Source organism: Saccoglossus kowalevskii, chromosome 9 (assembly GCF_978046115.1).
Source record: "Saccoglossus kowalevskii chromosome 9, keSacKowa6.1, whole genome shotgun sequence".
In the NCBI taxonomy this organism is placed as follows: Eukaryota; Metazoa; Hemichordata; class Enteropneusta; family Harrimaniidae; genus Saccoglossus; species Saccoglossus kowalevskii.
In genome coordinates, this window is record NC_140649.1 from 32957921 (window position 1) to 32982676 (window position 24756).

The window sequence follows — 24756 nt, forward strand, 5'->3', positions numbered from 1 at the left end:
AAGTTTGAGAGGGGTTGCCGATAAGCTTTTCATCATGAAAACTGAATAATTTATACAATTTTTAATTTCAAGACTATCCAAAAAAAAAAATTGAAAGTGCATTTAATGCACCTGTCGTATATTTTCTTTTTTTTCCCCCTGTACACAAGCAAGGTTACTTGTAACCATGACACAGGTAATTACATGTAGTAAAAATTAATATCCAGTTACATATGATAGAGGGCGCTATAGAATGTGGTAACATAAATATGAATGACCGCCATACAACAATCTCCATTCAGATGACATACAAACACCCTACTCTTAAAGTGATTCGTTGAAGCCTCAAAGGTGCTGATTGTCACCCAATCACAACTCTTGTTTCATCTTGCATTTGGAACTTGCATGCTTGTGTGAAGTCAAGGGACTTTGTGAAGTCGTGTGCAATACTGAATGAAAAGATTGACTCAACAGTTGTGCATAACTATTTACTAATTTTTTTAATACAAATTGTACAAAAACAGTAAAGCAATTAACTAGTTTTTTTGCGTATGGGCTGTTGACATCAATATTTTGTTCATCTGATTTTATTAAGTGGTGGATTTAAAATAGAAAAAAAAAATTGCATAGAAATTAATAAAAAAAATCTAACACTCACTTGATACAAGAGCAAATACAAATTTACAGAAACATCTGTCACAAAAAATATTCTCAAAGTAGTTCTTACTCCCTTCTAATAGCCAACTACTTGGCTCAACAACTTGTATGTTAAAGGGCGGCCGCGTCCTGTTCGATATGGGACTCATAGTGACGTGAACAACGCGTATAAAATATATTGTTTATTTACTTGAAATTCAACCACCGCGCTTTAATTGATTGCAATCTCATCATTATTGATTAATAAACAGTTTGAACTAATTGAGGAGGCTTGGAACTATTAGTTTTGAATAAAAGAAATACACTATACAACAAAGATTACATGTGTATATAATTTAATATTCATACACTTTTTCCTATTGGGAATACAGAAAATGTGGCTATTATTATGAGACATGATTAATTAAAATGAAGGTTGAACAGAAACTAGAAAAGCAACAGCTATACTAATAATTGCCGTGGCGATAAAAAATAATTTAGCAATGGCCTTTTTCAAGCAATAAACTACCTTGAGGTTTACCACAAATCACTAAAAGGTTTGAAGTGCTGAGATGTTCCATAATAAAATTTTGTAATCACGTAAAACAACTTTTGGAAAGTTGAAAATTCTCATTAAATATGCAGGAGTCAATTGTTAAAACTGTTCTTTATAGTAAGATGCTGAATTTTAAAAATATAATTGATTTATAAAAACATTGATTTTCTGTCATAAAAAACACATAATAAATAATGCCTTGTAATACAATATAACAAATAAAAATATAATTTCAAACTTAAAATTTCATCAGTCCCAACATTTTGCAGCAACACATCATTAGCTAATGTCACTTTTATCCATTGAGGCTTTTAGCAGGTAAGCTACTTTTGCACAATTTTATTCTCATAATTTCTTTCAACCAATGGCATGTAAATATTGATACACTGGAATTGTTTTCATTTCATTTTCCTTTTATAATCCAAGGTGTTCTTCAATCACAATCTGGAGAGGACAATGCTGAAACAAAAAAAAAGTTAGGATCATTTGTTGCGATCAAATGAACATAGTGAATGAAATTGTCACATATTAATATTCTAAATTACTAATCTCTTTATATTTTTTTCAATTCATGACAAATGAATCTACCGTAACTGTCTGACTTTTACATTGTAAAGATAAAACACTTAGTTGAGCATGGGATAAATCTTAGAATGTACTCGTGAGAAAATTCCTGCTTACAAATCCCTATGAAATGTGTATGAATTTTGACCATTCTGTGCATGTTTTGATTGTCCATTATCAGTTAGCTCAAGAGCTAAATCAATAGAATAAAAAAAGCCAATGTCAATAGAGAAGCCAAGGTGTTAGATTAAGTACTGGCAAATCAAATTCTGCAAAGGTATGCCTCTAACACATGCTCTTTGGTTCATTATGCCAAGAAAAGAATACTAAAACACTAAAAGTGCACCACGAACGTCTCACAGCAGGTGTTAACATTTCTTGTATACAATGAGTTGTTACAGTTGTATATGTACATATGATTCATATCAAACATTACTTACGCTTTGTTGCTAGGAGTGTGTTGACATGACTACAGGATACCGAGGTAACAATAAAAGGTTCATCATCACCAAAATCAACTTGGATTGGAAGATGGTTAGTTTCTTCAGACCTTCCAAGTCTACCCCTGGCTGCCTTGCCCCAGGAAAACACTTCCCCTTCTGCAAAACAAAGACACAGTACACTCAAGTAAAACTGAACTGTCTAGCAATGAAAAAATGCAACTCTCAATAAACAATGCTCATTGGATTTCAGCATATCAAACAATTTGCATAAATTAACATAAACACAGGGTTGCACTCAAGTATAAACATGAACTCTAAGCAAAGAAAAAATAAAATCTCAATGAAAAAGTGCCATAACATTTCAGCAATGGTGTACTGACCTGAACCTATGGCGACAGTGTATGTATCACCACATGCAACGTCCAGTATTTTCGTACCTTCGGGAAATAACACTTTGCCCATTTGTCGATTCTGTCCAACCACACCATGTCCTAATTGTCCGAATTGATTTGATCCAAATGTGTAGCACTCTCCTTTGTCTAAAATAATAGTGAAATCAAATGAGTTCAAAGTTCAAACCACACACTGAACCAAGTAGTCAGATTGATGTTCGCAAATCATTTCAGACACTAAACTATGTGAGGGGCGAGAAGGAGGGGGTAATCCTTGTTATAATTACTGACTGCAATTCCTCATGCTATCCCAGTGCCAACTAGACCTGATTATACTATCCCAGTGCCAACTAGGCCTGGTCGTTCTATCCCGGTGCCAACTAAGCGTGATTGTCCCATCCCGGTGCCAACTAGGCCTGGTTATCCCATCCCGGTGCCAACTAGGCCTGGTCGTCCCATCCCGGTGCCAACTAGGCCTGGTCGTCCCATCCCGGTGCCAACTAGGCCCGGTTGTCCCATCCCGGTGCCAACTAGGCCTGGTCGTCCCATCCCGGTGCCAACTAGGCCTGGTCGTCCCATCCCGGTGCCAACTAGGCCTGGTCGTCCCATCCCGGTGCCAACTAGGCCTGGTCGTCCCATCCCGGTGCCAACTAGGCCTGGTCGTCCCATCCCGGTGCCAACTAGGCCTGGTCGTCCCATCCCGGTGCCAACTAGGCCTGGTCGTCCCATCCCGGTGCCAACTAGGCCTGGTCGTCCCATCCCGGTGCCAACTAGGCCTGGTCGTCCCATCCCGGTGCCAACTAGGCCTGGTCGTCCCATCCCGGTGCCAACTAGGCCTGGTCGTCCCATCCCGGTGCCAACTAGGCCTGGTAGTCCTATCCCGGTGCCAACTAGGCCTGGTCGTTCCATCCCGGTGCCAACTAGGCCTGGTCGTCCTATCCCGGTGCCAACTAGGTCTGGTCGTCCTATCCCAGTGCCAACTAGGCCTGGTCGTCCTATCCCAGTGCCAACTAGGCCTGGTCGTTCTATCCCAGTGCCAACTAGGCCTGGTCGTCCTATCCCGGTGCCAACTAGGCCTGGTCGTCCTATCCTGTGCTAACTAGGCACTGATTGTCCTATCCCAGTGCCAACTAGGCCTGGTCGTCCTATCGGGGTGCCAACTAGGCCTGGTCATCATATCCCGGTGTCAACTAGACCTGACTGTCCTATCCCAGTGCCAATTCGGCCAAGTCATGCTATCCCAGTGCCAACCAGACCCAGTCATGCTATCCCAGTGCCAACCAGACCCAGTCATGCTATCCCAGTGCCAACTAGACCCAGTTATGCCATCCCAGTGCCAACTAGGCCTGATTGTCCTATGCCAGTGCCAACTAGACCTGACTGTCCTATCCCAGTGCCAATTCGGCCAAGTCATGCTATCCCAGTGCCAACTAGACCCAGTCATGCTATCCCAGTACCAACTAGACCCAGTCACGTTATCCCAGTGCCAACTAGGCCCAGTCATGCTATCCCAGTGCCAACTAGGCCCAGTCATGCTATCCCAGTGCCAACCAGACCCAGTCATGCTATCCCAGTACCAACTAGACCCAGTCATGCTATCCCAGTGCCAACTAGTCCTAGTCATGCTATCCCAGTGCCAACTAGGCCCAGTCATGCTATCCCAGTGCCAACCAGACCCAGTCATGCTATCCCAGTGCCAACTAGGCCCAGTCATGCTATCCCAGTGTCAACCAGACCCAGTCATGCTATCCCAGTACCAACTAGACCCAGTCATGTTATCCCAGTGCCAACAAGACCCAGTCATGCCATCCCAGTGCCAACAAGACCCAATCATGCTATCCCAGTGCCAAACAGACCCAGTCATGCTATCCCAGTGCCAACAAGACCCAATCATGCTATCCCAGTGCCAACTAGACCCAGTCATGTTATCCCAGTGCCAACTAGACCCAGTCATGCTATCCCAGTGCCAACCAGACCCAGTCATGCTATCCCAGTGCCAACCAGACTCAGTCATGCTATCCCAGTGCCAACTAGACCAAGCTATGCTCTTGATCTCCTCCATTTTGGTATACAACCCAAGGTAACAATTAAACATGAGACCAAACAAGCATGGTTCCGACAAAACCACTATACCTGTACTGTTTATAATTTAATAGACTCATGCCATCTGTACACTTTATAAACAAACATACCTGTAACAACAGCAGTGTGAGATGTTCCTATAGCAACAGACTTAATGTGTAATTGTCTCAGTGGTTCAGATACAACTGACGTAAATATATGTACTTCGTCCACCTGACGTGGTGTTTTACCATTGTCATCCAAACCTAATTTGTTGTGCCTACAAGGATACATAAAATACTGAGTTCATCTGCTAGTATGAAATTGGGGGGGGGGGGGGGGGGCGCCCTCTAGAAAATTCAGATTCATAACTAACAGCAAAATAAATGACCATTCATAAAGTGTAACAAAATGTGAGCAAGATAATGGTTCCAATTTGTGATGACCTGCAGAGCATTTACAGCCTAGGAAATAAAGAATATTCAAGAAAATATGGAGTGAGTTTTGGACATGTACAGTAATTAGGTGGACTCACATTAATTCATAGCTGAAATACTGTTGTATTTTTGCTGCTATCAATTTTAGCAAAAAGATTATTTGATGACAATCCTGGGAATGATGATTTCATGAAAGTCACTGTGACTTGTTTATAGGCACATGAGCTGTGCTTTGTGTCAAATGTTCATATAATTTAACCACTGAGTTAAAATGACCTTCATGGGACCAAATAACACACATGGGATATATTATATTAGAATGTTCATGCTAGGCATGCAGCAACAAGACAGCTGAAAAATAATTTCTGAATGGCCAAAAAATTTTCCAGCTACTATTAATCACATGTTGACTCATTTGGGAAGAAATTATGCCTGAATCATTGCGATGTTGTTCTATTTTCATTCTACATGAATCAGAAAAATATAGTTAATATAATAATTATAATTTCTCTGACCCTGGAAATTGGCTAAGAAAAGAAATGTAGTATTATTTAATTCCTAGTAGAATTTGAGCAATTTTGTATTTCAGCTTGGAAGGGTTAAATTACAAACTGAATGATACTTAATACAGTATTACTTTAAAAATCAGAGCATTTGTTTGATGTTACAGTAGTTAAATTGATGATGAAATAAATAGTAAAATGCATCCACTACACATAGCACAACTTGACTCCCACTCCTACCATAACCTTACTCTCACCATTACAATCACACTTCACAATCATTTTCACTCCTATCCCAACCTCCCTCACCACCACCCACCCTCACCTCAATCTGTCAGCTTTGCTCCTTGCTCATCATCTCAATCACCAGCTTAGCTCCACCCCATCTTCTTAATCTGCAATCCTTGATCAACCCTCAATCAGCCAGCCCTGATACACCACCAACACCTTCATCAATCCATAACAACCCAAATTTATAACTCACGTACCTACCTATTATTACCACAGACTAGCAATGTACCATCCACTGTGACTATTATAGAACAATCCACGCCACAGTGAACTGACCTAGCTTGGTATGGATCTGGTATTATAACAGGTTGAGGAGATTTGTGACTCTCGGTCGTGTCAAGTCCAAGACGCCCTACAAAGGAAAAAGTATAACACAAAATTGGATATGCAATCTAACATCTTAATATATACTCTCATACACATGAAATTGGCATCAATTTTACATTACAGTATGACTGCAATGTTTCTACCAGAAATCAATTGGCCAGGGCCAAAAGTGCAGATTTTTCCTATAAAATTCCTATAGGCTAAAGTAATATTTTATCAAATTTGCACTTGGAAATAGGTGCCCTTTCAATTTCTGAATTGGTATTATTTCAATACCTCACATGCAGCAGCCAAGTATGACCAGACTGTTTGTAGCACATGTCATATGTAAATTAGTATCATTTCAATAGCTCATATGTATGGTATTCTGTCAGCATTTCAGCAGAGCTCGTCTTTTAAAACATATTGCTTACCGTTATCTCCTCTACCCCAAGAAAAGACTTCATGGTCATTAGTAATAGCAATGACATGTGATGTACCACAGGATACAAGTATCACCTCGAATCCCAGTAACTCTTCAACAATCTTGGCTTGTGATACGTCATGAAAAGTCCCGTGTCCAAGACACCCATTAGCACCGCTACCATACGTCATTAAGATACCCCGATCTAAAGTCAGATTATTGAGAATCAAAAAGTTGAATTTTGTTCATTCATTGCCAAATATATTAAACTGATCAATTAATATACAACAACACAGAGTCACTGTAAAGAAGAAAACCTTCAGTGATGGCAGATCTCTTGGTATCTTTATTATAATCACTGGTTGAAAGATAATATCTGCAGTGCTCAAGATTTATGCATATTGAATGATATGTATGCATTTATAATGAGGTCACATGACCATATATGGTTATTAAATGCGTTTATCAGATTGTGAGCCCAATGTCTTCAATAAAGCACTGGTTGAATGTCTATTCTCAAAAGTGCTTTAGATATGACTTTTTTGATGAGATCACATGACTAACTATGGTCATCAAATATGTTGATCAGATCCAGTGTGTAATGCCGTATATAACTTTGTGTGAATGTCTCTATCTGCAATAGTGTACCTGATATGACTCTGTAGATGTACAGACATTTGGATAGACAGAACAAACATAATGTTGCCATGGGATTATTACAGCTGTGATAGCACATCTACACCTCAATAAAAAACCAGGATGTGTGACCTTTAGAGATCATGCATTACACCTACCTGTAAGACAAGCAGTGAATAAATCTCCACATGAAACATGTTTTATAGTCACCCCAGACTGTCCTTCAAGAAATCTTGCAACAAAAGTTGGTATCTGTTGCTCCACTGAACCTGGTAATGTAGTATTATTCCCAACTGATGACACCTGGGAAAAAATAATCCAAGAAAGCTTAGAATGAATTCCTGTGGGCTGAGAGTATTGAAGACATATTAAAATCAATTCAAATTTAGGATTTGCTTTTCAAACAAGGAACTTTGCAACTAATATGTGTGGTTGCTATTTGAGATGCACAACATAAAAACAATTTGATCCACATTATTAAAATTTATAATACTTACAGAAAATACATTTGTGGTTTTCAGTGTTATTATTTCCAGAGCAATTCTACCACAAATTCAATTTAAATTTGAGTTTTTGAGATCAGAAATGGGTTAATACTAAGTATAATGTGGTTATTAATCCTAAAAAAATTGGTGGAAAGTTGAAAAATAAATTATTACGCAAATCAGGTAATTAATATATACAGATTTTAACCCAAAACTGAGCAGGTCTGTGCATTGTCATAGAGCATCAATGCACCAAGTTGTTTTGAAATAGAATAATTAGTACCTAAGATATCAGTGTGAAAGTTTAAAATTGGCTCAATATGCAAAACAGGTAATTAATATGCACATCTATGTATCAAGTTTCATTTAAATGGGACAATTAGTACTTGAGATATCGGTGCACAAGACAAGTATTGGCTAATTATGCAAATTTGTTGATTCTTATGCAAGAATTTTCACCCAAAACCTATCAGCTCTGTGCATTGTACTATGAGATCTATGTATCAATTTTCATTGAAATGTGATGAATATTTGAAATATCAGTGGAAAGGCCAAAAATTGACTAATCATTATGCAAATTAATATGTATGGTTTTTTACCCAAAACTAATCAAATCTGTGCATTAGTCCAGAGCATCTATTACCAAATTTCATCAAAATCAAATGAGTGGTTCTTCAGATATCAGTGGAACATTCATGCAAATTAGGTACTAGTAATTATTAATGTGCATAGATTTCAACCAAAATCTAATCAAATCTGTGCATTAACCCAGAACATCTATGCATCAAGTTACATCAAAAACAAACTTATGATTCTTGAGATATCCATGGATCAGAGAGACAGACACACATACAGAAGCACTAACTGCAAAGACTCTCATTTTGTGCTTTGCCCACTGGAGTCAAAAATGTAATTCATAATTTGACATCAGTGCTTTGTTGTGAGTTGTGTTTGATTCATATACATCACAGAATACAACCATACAATGGTTAACTGGTTGAAAGTTGTTCAAACTAGTTAATACTTACCTCCCAAATAATTAACCTGCCATTCTTAGTGACTCCAGCTTTCTGAGTCCTCCCTGTGGACACTTCTATGACTTGAGTGTCACTGTGCGATACAGGCAACTTGACTGGAGATTGAAGTCCGTTTCCCCAACAATAAATAGTTGACAACGCTTGTGGCTTGGGGAGACCACCACTAGAGTCAAGAACAATATTGCTAGCTGAACCTAGAAAATAAAAAATTAATGTATCCAGTTATTTGATGACATGATGCAACAAAGAGTGTTTACTTTACAAATGTATGGGGTAACTGGGAAACTACTGGCATGAGAGGAGATTCAGAGCAAAGGAGTGCACAGGTCATGATTTCTCAGATGGTATGGCCTGATACAATGCGTACCTCACAAACTAAACAACTCTGATTTTGATGAGCATGTCAGCCATTTGGATAAACCAGTTAGTTTGAAACACGGAGGTACATCGGCCGATTTACAAAATTACTACAAGAACTGTGGCTTAGAGTATTGTGAACTACAAATTTATCAGGTCTCGATCTGAGACATATTTTACGGTATTATTGAATATCTTTCACTTGATGTCTTGATTGCCAATACACTAATTACCACTCACAAATTTAAACTCAAAATAATCCACAATATTCTGACCACAAACATTATTCAAGATGAACCCTCCCATTATGGAGCCTGACCTAAAATAAATAAATAAATAAATAAATAAATAAAAGAAAGAAAGAAAGAAAGAAAGAAAGAAAGAAAGAAAGAAAGAAAGAAAGAAAGAAAGAAAGAAAGAAAGAAAGAAAGAAAGAAAGAAAGAAAGAAAGAAAGAAAGAAAGAAAGAAAGAAAGAAAGAAAGAAAGAAAGAAAGAACGAATGAACGAATGAACAAATGAACAAATAAACAAATAAACAAATGAACAAATGAATAAATGAATAAATAAATAAATAAATAAATAAATAAATAAATAAATAAATAAATAAATAAATAAATAAATAAATAAATAAATAAAAAAATAAAAAAATAAATAAATAAATATTATGTGCTTCATTATAATGAACATTTCAAAGAGTTCGTTATAACGAGGCTTACCACACAACTAATGAATTTGTTGTTTACCTTTATACGAGGACTTTGCGCTGTAAAGCCGACCTCTATGTCGTGATGATGTCGGTAATCCAGATAAAGGCCTTTGTACTCTATGGATAACACACACCGAATTATACATTGTTACATTTACAGTTTATGCTAGTCATTTCATCTTTACAACCAGACATGAATTGAATATCCTCTCATCCAGGGATGATTATTGATCTTATTTTTCTTGTACTGGTTGTGATAGTTGCAAGTAATTAGTATGCAAATTAGCTTAAAATGCAGAATATTATAAACTGTTATCATTTATTTACACAGTATGCATGTACTTAGTTTCAATTCATTTGAGCAAAATGTTGCAATACAAACAAAACAAGATGAAAATAATTAATTAGTATGTAAATTAACAAACTAAAATTAACAGTGATTTGACACTTTTATCAGACATTCAACTGTGTAAGTGATAAGCATGTAGAAAGTTTCAATCCATTGAAGTAAATTGTTGTTACCAGTATGATACAGTATGTAAAATACAGTATGAAAATCTGAAAACATTTACCACAAATAATTAGTGTTAATTAGCTAATTAATATGCATATTTATTGGAAGGTATTATTGATCTAAACAAACAGCAATCATGAATCTAGTACTAGAATTAATATGCAAATTACCTAATTAATATGCACGCACAGATGGATGGATAAACAGACTAAACTTGTTACCTCTTTATGTACTTCACATACTGGAACTAAAAATTATCGGTATGTGAAAAACTTTTTTCGAAAGTAGACTTGAGTACATATCAGCTGAGAGGTATGAATGATTTCTACTCACTTTGCAGGGACTGCTACTTTCCCTATGTCAGTGTACAAATCCATTAGTGAGTTAATAACAATTGGTTCGGCCATTATCTGACTTATAGTCGGTCGTTTATTTGGATCCAGGTGCAACATGCTGAGAATAAGTATTCTTAAGTTCTCTGAGTACTCCTCAGATATCGGTGAGAATGTCCCTCTCATGATCTTCAACACCAAAGCTGGTAAATTCTACAATATGTAAATAACATAGTAAAACTATTGAACACCTTGCCCATGTATGAAATATTTTTGGAAATATTTTAAAATGATCTATTAATTGAATAATAATGTAACAGAAAGATAGATCACTAAATTATTTACTAATTGTGGATGTGAAATGTCACATACATTAGTGTAACAAAATTCAATTCTCAAGAAAAAAGAAAGAAAGAAAGAATGAAAACAATTATCAGAGCGGCTTGAAATTTTAGTTCTCAAATTCAAGATGTGTACCTATATGTACTTATACGGTAAACCAATATTCATGTACAGCTGACACCAAGAAACTAATAAAAAAAAATCAATTCGTATTTGGAAGAAATCTAATTCGGATGACAGCAAAATTAACATACAAAGTGTGATTGTTATTGCAATATTACTTACGCCACGATAAAACTGCATTATTATTGTATCTCCTATTACTACATACAGTGAAAAGCCTAAAATAACACAATCTATTCTGTAAGCAAAATGAAGTATATGACTTACTGCTGCTTCAAAGGCCCTTTTCAAACTAGATAGTTCATATAAAACACATCCAAGTGCCCATATATCACTTTTCTGATTATAACTGTAGACCTCAGTTAAGGATATTGACTGCTGTACTCTGTGTATAATTGGTGTGATATCCTGATGTTTCAACTCAATATTATGCATACTGGTTGGCAAGTTACATGTTGAATACAATATTCCGATTGGCTAGTTACAATTTGAATGCAAGATTCTAATTGGCTAAATAGAATTTATACACAGCATTCTGATTGGATAGTTAAAATTTGAATGAAAGATTCTCATTGGCTAAATAGAATTTATACACAACATTCTGATTAGATAATTAGAATTACAATTCAAATTGTGATTGGTCAGTCAGAATTCAAGATAAATAATCTGATTGGATAGCACTGATTTTACACCATGCTGATTGGTCAAAGGATACGGCTTGCCTTCACATAACTCTGGTGAGATGTAACATGGAGTTCCAACCACGGTGTAAGCTTTACTTTTACTACTCAGTACCTTTGATATACCAAAATCACCAATCTTTACAACATTTCTTTGTTTGTTTAATAAAATGTTTTGTGTTTTCAGGTCTCTGTGTAAAATCTGTTTAGCATGGACGTGATGCAGTGCTAATAATGTCTGCACAAACAGATGGAGAATCTCCTGAAAAAAAAAATACAATAAACATTGATCTTTCACTGTCATTTTGCAGACAATTATGACAGAAAAATTATTTCTTGATATTCAGATTCAATACTCAACACTCGTATTCAAATTCAGTATGCATACTCGATACTCGTACTCCGTAGATTATGTCATGTTGTGTTCAATATGGGTCCCATCTGATCCATATTCAATGCAAGTAAACTAAGTGTTGTATATGAATATTATTTTTTGTAGTTATTTATTCTTGTTATGCACCTAGAGCTCCGTTTATGAGAATAGGCACAAGTACACCATATTATTATTATTTTTAATGAAGGTTAAAATAGTTGTACAAGGAGGCCATTATTCATACTGATGTGTTTACATTGATAAGCATAGCATAGAAGCCATATCAGCGCAAACGGCCGTGATGTCCTCCATCCATTTTACATCAGAAGAAAGTCACCCACCTCTTCTTCCAACAAATTATTTCCTTTTTGTTGTAAATACTCAAATAAGGTGCCACCTACAGACAAAGCAAATTATATCCGCATCAGCTATTTGTAATAATTCTGAACTGGGGCAAGTATTATGGCGTGTTCAGATTGCACACTATATATCAATACAAGAATACGTTTAATCAACATTATAATGCTACAAGCATCAAGAAAGTCCGGAAGAATTGTACTGATCATAAACGTTAAACATTGTGTACAGGTGTAAGTCTTTTATATGCAGACATTGGTTGGTGTACTGTAGAATACGTTATTTTCGTTTGGAATTAATTTTCACTGAAGGAATGATTCAGTGAAAATAAAATCCAGCGAATATATCTGTTTCCCTATATCTTACATTCAACTCGTCAAAAATCAGAGAAAATAAATTCCATACAAAAAAAAACCCCAACAAATATTTTCAGTGAAAATTAATTCGAGCTAAAATAAAGTATTTTACAGTACATGATATGTTAGCACACAGGATTGACACCTGCAGTAACGTATGAATAGCAAAAGAAGGGCAGGTCATTCAAAATCAAATTACATTTTCCCATGATGCAATGGTGCAATGCCATGGTTTAATATATCAGTCTCATCCCAAAACATTCAGATCCAGGTCAGTATACCGGTACTGATTATACTTTTTCTTTATTGATATACTCGTAAGAGCTGTATTTGATAACGACAATAAACTCTGAAATTTTCAGCCTTGTTACTAAATCTCTGCATCTGATATTATAGTTTATGTCACTGATAGCTGAATCACGTTAATTAATCACAAATTTGTTAATTTAGAAGCATTTATCTATATGTGGGAGTACACAGTTGCAAAGCAATTTTCAAAGGACTTTTAAGTTTTTATGTAAACAAGTGTTAGGGAACAACTATTTTACTTTAACATAATACAATCCCATTTTTTAAATCAAAAAATGTGCTTGAACAATTTCATTTTGCTGGCTAAGTATCCTCTGTATTCAAGTTGTTATGCTTCCTTTGCAATTGACAGTATTATTTGTTAGGAGACATGATTTCCCTTGAAAAGGCTATGTTTCCTGAAGCATTTTTCAACCAAAAATGTAAAAAAAAAATTTGATATCAAACCATGCTGGAGTGTGTGTTTTTGGAATTACTACCAGTCGTATCATTTTTTGTATTTTGAGTCTTGCAAGCTATACTTTGAAATAAAATAAAATATTTGAAAAAATCCAATACCTTCAGCGTACTCCATGACAATCATCAAAGCTTTATCTTCCAAAAAATTCTCATAATATTCAATAATATTAGGATGGTCCAACATGGAGAGTACTTTGACCTCATTGATGGCTGCCTGTCTCTCTTCTTTCGTCATCTGCTCCACGGGTATCTGCTTGATGATCACCAGTTTATTGTCTGTATTTTTTCTACACAGGTGTACAGTACTGTAGAATAAAATCCATGAAAAAAATTAATATAAACCACTTAAGTTTCAAAATTTTTTAATTTTATTCAACAATTTTGTTGATGACACTCTGCAATGTAGGGCCCCAAGAGAATTTATCAATGTCCCAAAACAATTTTCACTGACCAATTAATTTAACAGAGTGTCTGTTCGTATGCTGCATGTGAATAGACAAAATGATCAACAAAATACGCATACCAGGTTCAATTAAATTGCTGTTCAGAAGCTAAATATTTTGGTGAACGGATGCTATATTGTGACATGTTTTTTTTGGGTTGTGACCAAACATGGTATCTGTCATTTTTACTGCTGGGGCCAATAAAATATCCTGAGCTGCCTATGGTCCTTTCTCACGGCCAAAGTCAACAACAAAATGAGCAAATAGTCCAGTTCAACATTGACAATGTGTTCTGCATTCTAATTTGTAAGAAGTGTGAAACCATAAGAAGAAAAAAACAGGACTGGTAACTTTCTAGCAGGACAGGCAATTAATTGTTGAAAGTTACTAGTCTTGATGTCTTGCAATAATTTATAGAATAATTTCATATACTGACTTTGATAATATAATATTTCTTTGGCCAAGACTATTAAACACGCTAAATCATCTCCCTAGGTTGCTATAGACCTGCTGTTTTTAACAAATTGAAAAGATTGAAACTCCGTTTGGTACACAGGCTTTATTCGATGTAATACATTAACGATATGTATTGCGATGTCACTCTGGGCGGACACTCTGGCGAGGGGTACATCGATTCTGACACAGTCCCTGTGATTCTGATAATCGAATACGACCTCCATGATTACAAAAATCATGACAAAACAAAAATTCTTACCCGTAAGCCCCGCGACCAACAACTCGTATTTTCTCATATTTCTCCATCGCAGAACCCTGTTACGGATAACCCTTCTCGATCATGAAACAATGAATATTACATGCTGGGCGAAAGAACTCCAATGAACTGTCATTTAATGTTTTCGTTTTCAGAGAACGCCATTTTGGTAAAAAACGCCATCAACGATAGAATCAAAGTAATTGCGTCAACACAGGCGGCGCTGTACGCACGGTATCCTTGATGGGCTCATACCATGGCTCAAACATAAAAAAAAACAGAATAAACCAAAAACACAGAATAAACCCACAGGTACACAGCCGCTAAGCAGTAAACAAAAGACCACATGTTGATCACGCCCTCAAACAGGGAGCACCTGAGAAAAAAAATATTTAAAAAAAATCATTGGTTCTTGCAAGGCATTTAAATTGAACAGCCATTGGTTGTTTAGTGGCATGAAACCTGATCGGCGAGTACAAGTACAAAATGGACGTTGAACAAGCTTGGTGTCGTTGGATCAGTAGGTATTTCTTCAAATAATTCAGCTTCCCAGAGTTAGAGCAATTAAACCAAGATTGTTTATTTGTCGAATGTTTTGAATATATCATTTAAGCACAAACAGTACCTGTTTACTAGTTTCTTTGTTCTCAAAAATACCCGTTCGTTAGGAAAATACTTTTTCTTTGTTCCTAACAATATCCGTTTACTCTGTAGTATAAGAGGAGTGTTTTCCCAGAATTATAATACTCTTATATGAGGGATCCAACGTTCGTCTTACTATTCGAACCAACTATGCTCAGATAGACGAGATTTGTGAATACTAAGCAGATTATTGGTTATCTTTAAAAGCAATTTCTTTTTACTAATCAGGTGCGATTTCTACAGGCCATTGGCCGATTTTCCTTCTATACAAAAGAGTACGTAATACACGTACAATGTGATAACATATAGCCCGCGATAGAGCAGCAAAAACGCCTAATACTAGTACTCGCCAAATTCGTAGAATTACTTCATTTAAGTACGGCAACTAGTAACGGCACTTTAAAGGGCGGCAGTCGTCGTGACACGTCCTGTTCGATATGGGACTCATAGCGACGTATACAACGCGTGTAAAATACATTGTTTATTTACATGAAATTCGAACACGCGCTGTGTGACGACCACCGCGCTTTAAGTACAGTATCAGAAAATTGTAGGTGATAGTAGTTATTAGTGTCCATAGTGATGTAATATTTCTATGTTGTGTCGAATAAAATAATAGATATACTTTCTCACATTAAAAAAAACACAGGAAAGTATACCGTATAATCTGTACCGTTCAGCTGAATCATTTAGATAGATTATTCATAAGTAGGGCCCTCGTCATTTACATTAAAGATATGTTAATTTATATATTTCAAACTTAATACGGACAGTAACTAGGAAAACAAATACAAAACAAAAGAACACATTTTGCAAATTATCGCATAAACAAGCAGAAATGAATGAAGACTAATATAACTGTTGTCATTATTTTAGGACTTTACCTCTTGAAATGGACAAATATTTGTATAATGCTAAATTTGACAGTATGACTGCTCCCATCAGTGATGATGACGATGCTTTGACCAATCTGTTTTGACGTACGAAGAATGCTCTCTGAGATTAATTCTATTAGTATTATATTTTGGGCAACACAATGACACATTTTATTTGTCCACTAATACTAAACTCCCAATTTTACATAATAAACAGACTCTATAAACTGTGACCAAATACCTATTTCAAAACAAATAAAGAACGCCATTGAGATAATTATGCGTACAATCTTCTTGACCCTTTTTGTGTACAACAATTTGCAGTAGTGGGTTTAGGGTGGGCTGATTGCCCAGGAACCCCTTTCTAAAAATGGTAAAATAGTTGAAAGATGTTAAGTGTGATAATTTAACAACGTAACACCAAGCAGGCCAATTGAATTTAAAACTGGGAACGTAAAATCTCTCTAAAATCAGAGCTCTAAGATACCATAGAATTCGCTCTTTTGTTGAGTTAAAATTAAAATATTTGCACGTTTCCCATCGAATATATTATTGTTTTTGAACTCCCTATCAAAAAGTGCTGTATACCAACAATTAGCAAAAATGGTCGCCGAAAAAGATATTGTCATCGCAGAACAAATTTGAAAAAGAACTTCAGAGGTAAATATGAAAATAATCTGGCTTAGTTTTAAACACGAAGTTGGAAAGTACACTTTTACAACGGACATGGTTGAGTGTCTATCTAACCAGCCCATAGTTTTATTATCCGAGGCAAAGATCTTGGTGGTGCCCAAAACTTAGTTCCAGCGGTAATAAATCCGCTTTTCGTTGCAAAGATGATACTGTGAATTTTTACGTGCACTGAGAACAGTAACATCACACGGGACTGACAATTTAAGTCCTCCTGACTGGACGTCATTTCACCAGCTCTGAATACCGCGACCGTTGAGGGCAGTATGTACTCTGACGTTTTTTTAGTTCTGAGTGTGCAACCGGTCGCAATCTTCTTCATGCTAGGAAAATTAGGTATTGGGCATACTGTTATTGTATTATTTAATTTATTTTGTCAAATGATTAACTACAATACATAATTCAAGCCACAGAGAATAATTTGAATTAAGGAAAAGAGTTCCTTTCTTCCTTCCTCCGGTCTAACCCTCACCCTCATAAGTCCCCCAATTCAATTGTATATCATGTCCTTAGGAGTGTATCCAATTAAATTGGGGGAACTGAGAGGTAGTGGTGGGGTTAGTGTTAGGGTTAGGGGTGGGGTACAAAAGGAACTCTTTTAAATGCGTAAATGAAGTTCTACTCTTGTTTTGCGTCACTTCGTCTTGTGCCTTGTCTGCCTTTCATATACGTATTATAAAAAAAGTTTGCAAAAAGCACAAAATAACTCAGATACATGAGACCACTCAGTCTCCACTGCAATAAGCTGACATGACACTCTTCGCCTTGACTTTGAACTTGATACACATAATAACATAACCACACACCAATAAACATCTGAGAGAGCTGCAGCGCTGTTATAACCATGGCACACGGTTTGGGGACTCTCACTCCAGCGGCTCTGAGGGCGTAGTAGCTATACATCATGGCGTGTATTGTCAAGTTCATGACGGTGAACAGGAACGCTGTGCTGATGCGTCCACTGTAGCCCCACCACACATTGAGTAAGGTCGCAACGTGGTGGTACCAGTGAAGGAAAATCAGTTTGGACTTACGTGACACCACAAAAACAGTGTCTCCGAGTTCGATGATTTTAGACATTGTGCATGCCCATAGCCAATATCCGCTGACAACATTACTGTAATGTGATGAATCACAAATCGCGTCATGCCATGTACCGTGGTGTAACACGTTGATTAAAGCCACAATCATCCTCCAACTTCCAATCGCACTGAACACGGCTAATGCAAGATTCCACAAAACCAGCGCACGTTGAAACTTGAGTCGTTCGCGAGTTGTCATGAACCATTGAAAGCCGAATATTAGCAGAACGTAGAGCACGGAAGCGGCGAACGCGACTTTGACTCCCGTCAATTGCATCCATTCTACCCAGTAGCTGTCGTCGAAATTCCTCTCAAACGCATAAGCTTCAACTTCGGCTGCTTCGAAGACCATTTTGCGGCGTACACTCGGGTTCAATGTGTCAGCTGCAATGCACTTAAATTGACCTTTAAACTGTGGTGTGTCAGATGTATCATGAAAGATTATTGAACCTCATTATTTCAATACAATAAAAGTGGCATAATTCCCATTCAAAAATAATGCAATTCTGTCTATTATTACATATGTACTGCAGTTTATTTTGATTCGTCCATGAAATCAAAATCGGTATTTCCACAACCCATATGCAAATGAGGTCTGAGAGCAAACAAAGTAGTCCCTTCAGGAGTACAGTTTTTCGAAATAAACAATATTTAGAAGTATGATATTTTCCCCTTGGGGTACATGAATATACTTGCCGAGTGAAATGAAATTTGAACAACAGTAATGGTACTTTTAGGCAGTCACTTATTTTGGCCCAAACTAATTTGCATATCACCCATGCAATAATGTTTTCGGTATTTTCACGGTCGATATGCAAATGAACATGGTATTTTCATTGGCTACCGAACTATTTTTATTTTGTAAACACATTTTCGACTGCTATTTTTATCCAGTTCAAATCGTTCAACAACATTTTTGGCATGTACATCACATGGAATACTACGATTGGAAGAACTTAATGTATGTTGACCACCTGGAAACTGAGTTTTATAAACCTTGAAGGGCTCTCAGAAGATCCACCAGCAGTAAAATCAGCGATTACTATGCAGCCGAACCATCAGCATCGAGATACCAGGTTTCTGCTGGCGACGTTGCGGCGTTACTCAGTTCCAAATAAAAATTACCAACGCCAAAAGAGCAACATTTTAACCGGTAATCAAGACCCAGTCAATCCACGACCAGCAAGATCGCACAAGAAGTTGTAGCGTGCAGCTCAGCGACAACCGCTGTCGACGAAAGTCATCCCGTCAGTGGAGTACCGCAGTTGTACGGCATGTTTGCGGAACTTTTAACTTCAACATGAACTGTGTATCATAGTCGTCCAGTTCAAGTTCTGCTTCTGTCGTGTTCCCAACTAAACGTCAACGAGTTATTTATTCGGACAGTGACTCAGATTAGACGTCTGATTATTTTAATTTCATGATACAAACAGTGACACGCGTTCTCCTTGGCGCGTTCTACACTGACACGCGCTGCTAGGGCGTAACACTTATATTGGAACATATTAATGGGCAATGGGGTTCCCCGACCTAAATTCCATCTCGGTTTGCACGTTTTTTCTCTAGTACGAAATAATCAAGTATGGAACATATGTAATAATAACAGAACCCCACACCCTCCCCGTGGCTTTCGTTGCGTATGGAAGTTATTTTCACTCGAGATGCGGTGTATTCTGCTGTACTTTCACTCGCTTCGCTCGTGAAAGTACGGCCGCAGGATACACCGCATCACTCGTGAAAATAACTTCCATACGCAACGAAAGCCACGGGGAGGGTGTGGGGTTCTGTCATAATATTATAATATATCAGTAATCTAATTCTGCTAATACACAGCAAATAAACATCACGAGGAAGGTGTATTTCAAAACACCCTCAGTTTATGAGCGGAAACCTACATGTACATTTAATGAATTTCTCAGTTGTATTCGTATTTTTCTGTTGTCGTTGTTCTATGCACAGGAGCCTGACGATCCTCGCAGGGCAGTTCCAGACCTGTAGAAAAAAAACTGAAAAATATACCACCCATATACTGTAAAATCATTTATTTTAGCTAGAATTAATTTTCACTGAATATACTCAGCTTTTTGGGCGTTTTGTATGGAATATATTTTCACTGTATTCACTGATTTTGCACTGGTCATCTAACACGCTGGTATATATACAGTATATATATATTAAAAGTTGTGGCTGGCTATGTGTAAAACATGAATTCATCAGATCGTCTGTAAATGAGGGAACCTATGTGGCCATCATAGCCATTAAACTTTGATGAATGGAATAATATTATGTAACAAATGGCAAAGTCACTTGATTTATTGCGCCCTCACCGACTGACTGCGACGCTACTACATACATTTGATTCCTCTTACAAAAACATTTAGTTCACCTGTGTGGAGTTGTCTTACTGTGACATCCACACAACACACGTTCTAGAATTGGACTCTGGGAATAAGTGAGGTTAGTCGGGTAAGATACCTATACATCAGACGATCATAATATATCAGTACCTTGACGTTTACAGTAAATTGAGCCGATGTATATTGTTGTATTTCATGTTGTTGTCGACAAAGGTCAGATGAAAATACACGGTCAACAAACTACTTTTCGAGCAAAAACACGTAAAACATCTTTGAAAATGGTTATTTTACATTGGTTTCTATGGTAAAAAGGTTTCATCATATCTCAAAATTCCGTTCGAAAAAAAAACCATATCTTCTAATAAGATTGGTATTTTTGGTAGTCACGATTTTTTTGTATTTTTTTTATTAATATTATTTATTTGTATTTTTATTAATAATACCAATGAAAAATGACTTTTTTAAATTTTGTTTTCTCTACAAATACAAATGTATGTTTCCTTCCGGTTGGTGAAAAAATAAATTTTAATTGGTGATATGCGTCATAAACTATATTTTTAGGTATTTTTGCACAACATAAATTTTCAATAATTTGTACGCTTCTAAGTTATTAGGTTAATTGCCAGAGATCGACTTAAGATTTAGATTGTCATGCTCTAAAAACAACGTAAACAAATTTAAAGGTCACTATTGACTGCTTCGTTTGGTTCACTTGACTTGTCCAATCTGATTAAAATCCGATGTAGGTATGAGGCTCCAATTTTTATTTTTTTTAAATATTTTTTTATATATATATATAACCCTTTATATTATATTTATTTGTATTTTAGTTTGAGTATGTCGATTTTGTTGGTTTTTCAAACATGCGACTGAGATAATGGCTCAAAAGGAATTGCAAAAATAACACTCATGTAATATTTTCATTAGTTTATAGATAATGTATTTAAATTATTTATTTTATATAACAAATTTTATGTACGATGGTATCTTTACTATAAAAAGTCACATGGTAGCAGTTTCTGTCGATTTTATTCACTAATGCATGTATTCCAGAAATGTGCCCATTCAGAACTGAAAATATAAAATTCCAGATTTAAATTTAATTTAATGGAAGACTATTTATTTAATTATCTATCTTAAATCAGCAATTTGGGAAATTAAATCGAACGGTATTCTATCTGACAGTAATTCCACTTCAAATAGTAATGTTTTTCACAACAATGACTAAAACACTCGTAAAAAAAGATGCAACGTTAAACCCGGGAAAAAGGAACGGTACTGCTACCTTCGAAACTTTCGCGATTATTTTTTAACTACCGGCAAATAAATAAAAAATAAAATTTGTTTTATAAAATAAATAATTAAATACATTATCTATAAACTAATGAAAATATTACATGAGTGTTATTTTTGCAATTCCTTTTGAGCCATTATCTCAGTCGCATGTTTGTCTTCAAAAAGCCCGTAGCGCTATATCAACAGCGACCACCGCCCTTCAAGTTAACGTGTGTTATCAAATGAACATGGTCTGGATACAGATAACACATTTAAAATAAAAAATGCCGAAACTGCATTTGTAACGTTTGCTTCGGTGAAAATAGACCAAATAGTGAATGGCAGACATGGCAGAGTGACTGGTAGTACACAATTTCGTTTGCCCTTCTGCATAAAACCATCGTTACTGTTTGTTATTTGCACTACGACCCCGGTTGTTCGAAAACCACGTGTACACCGTCGAATTGAACAGACGCGCTGTATTCCTCGTACCACAAATACTAAAAAGAATTCAAGTTTGTTAAAAAAAAGTTTCTGAAGTCAACTACATTATGCGTTTTGTACGACACAATTTAACGTTTACGTAAAATAAAGTCCCCCATTAAAATTACTGGCCAATCCCTCAAATTTTCATGCTTAAAAAGTAGGTCAAACTGAAACGCGCTATATGTGACGTAATCGAATGACAATCGTCGAAAGTCACGTGGGCGAGGGTGATGACATTGTTTCTTCATTCCAGAAGTAAAGTCGTGGCTGGTTTCTAACCCGGGTGTGGCCTCAGTGACACCTGATCGACGAGGGAATCATACGATACGATCAGGCGATGCAGCCTGTCAGTTGGCAAGTCATAAAACATTCGCAAAAACGCTCAGTACTTCGACCTACTCAGTCGTCATCCAGCACATGGTGCAAACGTGCAGCACACGCACGCTCGCGGTACTGTACGAGAACCGCACGAATTTAGAATTAACCGATGATGGCAGCAAATATGTCGACTCAGCTTTATGCCTTTGAACAGAATTTTAACGATGTACACTGGGTACACTGGACTGAAGTTACCGGAGTTCCTATCGCCATAGCAGCGTCGGTAGTTTACGTGTTCGTAATCTTCGGACTGCAACACTTCATGGCGTCCCGAGATCGCAAAGAACTTCGCATTCCGTTGATCGTCTGGAATATGTGCCTGGCTGCTTTCAGTATTGTCGCACTCTTTCGAATGCTGGTGAGTTTCCGAGGCGTGATGTCGAGTGAAGATGGAGGCTGGCACTATGCTATTTGCAGTAAGGATCATTTTAACAGCGAGAAAGTTAGTGGATTGTGGTTGTTTCTCTTCACCCTGTCGAAACTCCCAGAACTTGGAGATACCGTGTTTATCGGCCTCCGCAAATCTAACCTAATCTTCCTTCACTGGTACCATCACATTCTCACTGTGTGCTATACGTTCTGGGGGTATGCTGACCGAAACAGCACGGCGTTTGTGTGTACTATCATGAATCTGGCAGTCCACTCTCTCATGTACAGTTACTACGCCCTCCGTGCTGCCCGAATCAAAGTACCCAGAATCGGGGCAATGGCGATAACCTCAATGCAGTTACTTCAAATGGTCGCTGGTACCTGGATTTATTACTACGTCTACAAAGTACACAGTCGTCAGGAGAAATGTGGTATTAGTGTAACACAGTGGCGAGTGGGGTTGCTGATGTACGTTAGTTATTTGATTCTGTTTGCCAACTTTTTCTACCAGGTCTACGTTGCGAAGAAGCCACGCAAACCTCAAATCAAGCGGGACTAATGTTTACAAACCAAATGACGTCGATGTTTGCGAATAAATATGTGTCTACATTGTCAGTATGACCACCAATTCACGGATCATTGAACGTATCTGCTGCTAAAGTGAACATACAAGGCTATCCGTGGTAGAACACATGTATCCGCGTAACGACTGTTGCTATGGCAATGATACTTAATTTCCAGATCATTTCAGGAAACTAGTCACTCGCAATTATGTTTTATCAGTTCTTGAAACGCCATCATGACAAACAATTCAGTGAGAGGTATATGTAGGATTACATTATGCTTTCAGAAAATTATAATGTCTGAAAAAACTACTGACAGGAACAAAGTTGTCGACCACAAACATCAATATTGATTATTATAATTTAAACATCGACAAAATTACTTACCCAGAATGCCCTAGTGCGGCTACCACATAAATTACCATTAACAGCTCAGGAAATATAGTCTAATATGTGAAGGGCGCGCACAGAATAAAAAAAATAGTAATGAACCATAAACATTACATTTATAAATTCTTTAAATTGTTGTATTCAAATTTATCAGTATCGTAAGGTATATCCGTATTTTACAGAAACTTGTTCTAACTTCCCAACAACATCGTTGCTATTACTGCAAGTATATGCAACTGTAGTACTGTGAATGTGCGCTTCAAGCGTCCTATAAGGCTTTCCTATCTGGAATTTGTTTAGAAGGTACAAACAGTATATTCGCATATGGTGGAGGGCACATTTTCAGCATTCTTATAGATTATTTTTTTGCCCAAAACCTTTCAGCCCTCTAAAGTTTTTAAATGGGTAACCCTTAACAGCAAGTTGTATGTTAACTCGTACATTGTTTTCTAAAATTGTTCAAGGTTCTGGCTTACTTCAGTCACAGTCCCTCCACAGCTGTACTTCAGTGGAGAGAGTCATAAAACGGATATGTGCAAATGGACGATGATTAAATGCAAATAGGGTTTGGTTCTATTTTAACTAATATAGAACATGATTTCGCCAAATAAATTGTACATGGCGATACATTACAATAACTTGGAGTAGCTAGTCAATTCAGGGTAAACAATGTCTGCCTACATGGCTAACGTCAAGAGAATTTAGTTGTTATAACTTTCTAAAACAAGGTGAAAGAAAACATTTGTTTGTGTGGATCACGGACCGCCATAATGTGCCAAGTATATTTGCCGAGATTCTATGCAATAAAATGTGTTGTATTGTCAGCCACAGCAAG

At 36.8% G+C, this 24756-nt stretch overlaps 1 protein-coding gene and 2 pseudogenes across 1 annotated transcript; 1 reads left to right on the forward strand and 2 right to left on the reverse strand.

Annotated features, from left to right (window-relative positions):
- Positions 1-453: 453 nt before the first annotated feature.
- On the reverse strand, positions 454-15478 carry LOC100375651 (serine/threonine-protein kinase Nek8-like). Its single transcript, XM_006811260.3, has 15 exons — positions 14818-15478; positions 13759-13964; positions 12520-12575; positions 11841-12067; positions 11393-11474; positions 10662-10873; positions 9852-9931; positions 8742-8944; positions 7387-7531; positions 6603-6797; positions 6064-6214; positions 4763-4911; positions 2559-2717; positions 2176-2334; positions 454-1630 (listed from the first exon to the last, which is right to left on the reverse strand). The coding sequence occupies exons 1-15, from the start codon at positions 14862-14864 to the stop codon at positions 1605-1607; spliced, it is 2097 nt and encodes a 698-aa protein (XP_006811323.1). The 5' UTR covers positions 14865-15478; the 3' UTR covers positions 454-1604.
- Positions 15479-17639: 2161 nt separating this feature from the next.
- LOC100375500 (very long chain fatty acid elongase 6 pseudogene) lies at positions 17640-18455 on the reverse strand (annotated as a pseudogene).
- Positions 18456-22431: 3976 nt separating this feature from the next.
- Positions 22432-24751, forward strand: LOC100375348 (very long chain fatty acid elongase 6 pseudogene; annotated as a pseudogene).
- The last annotated feature ends 5 nt before the right edge of the window (positions 24752-24756 follow it).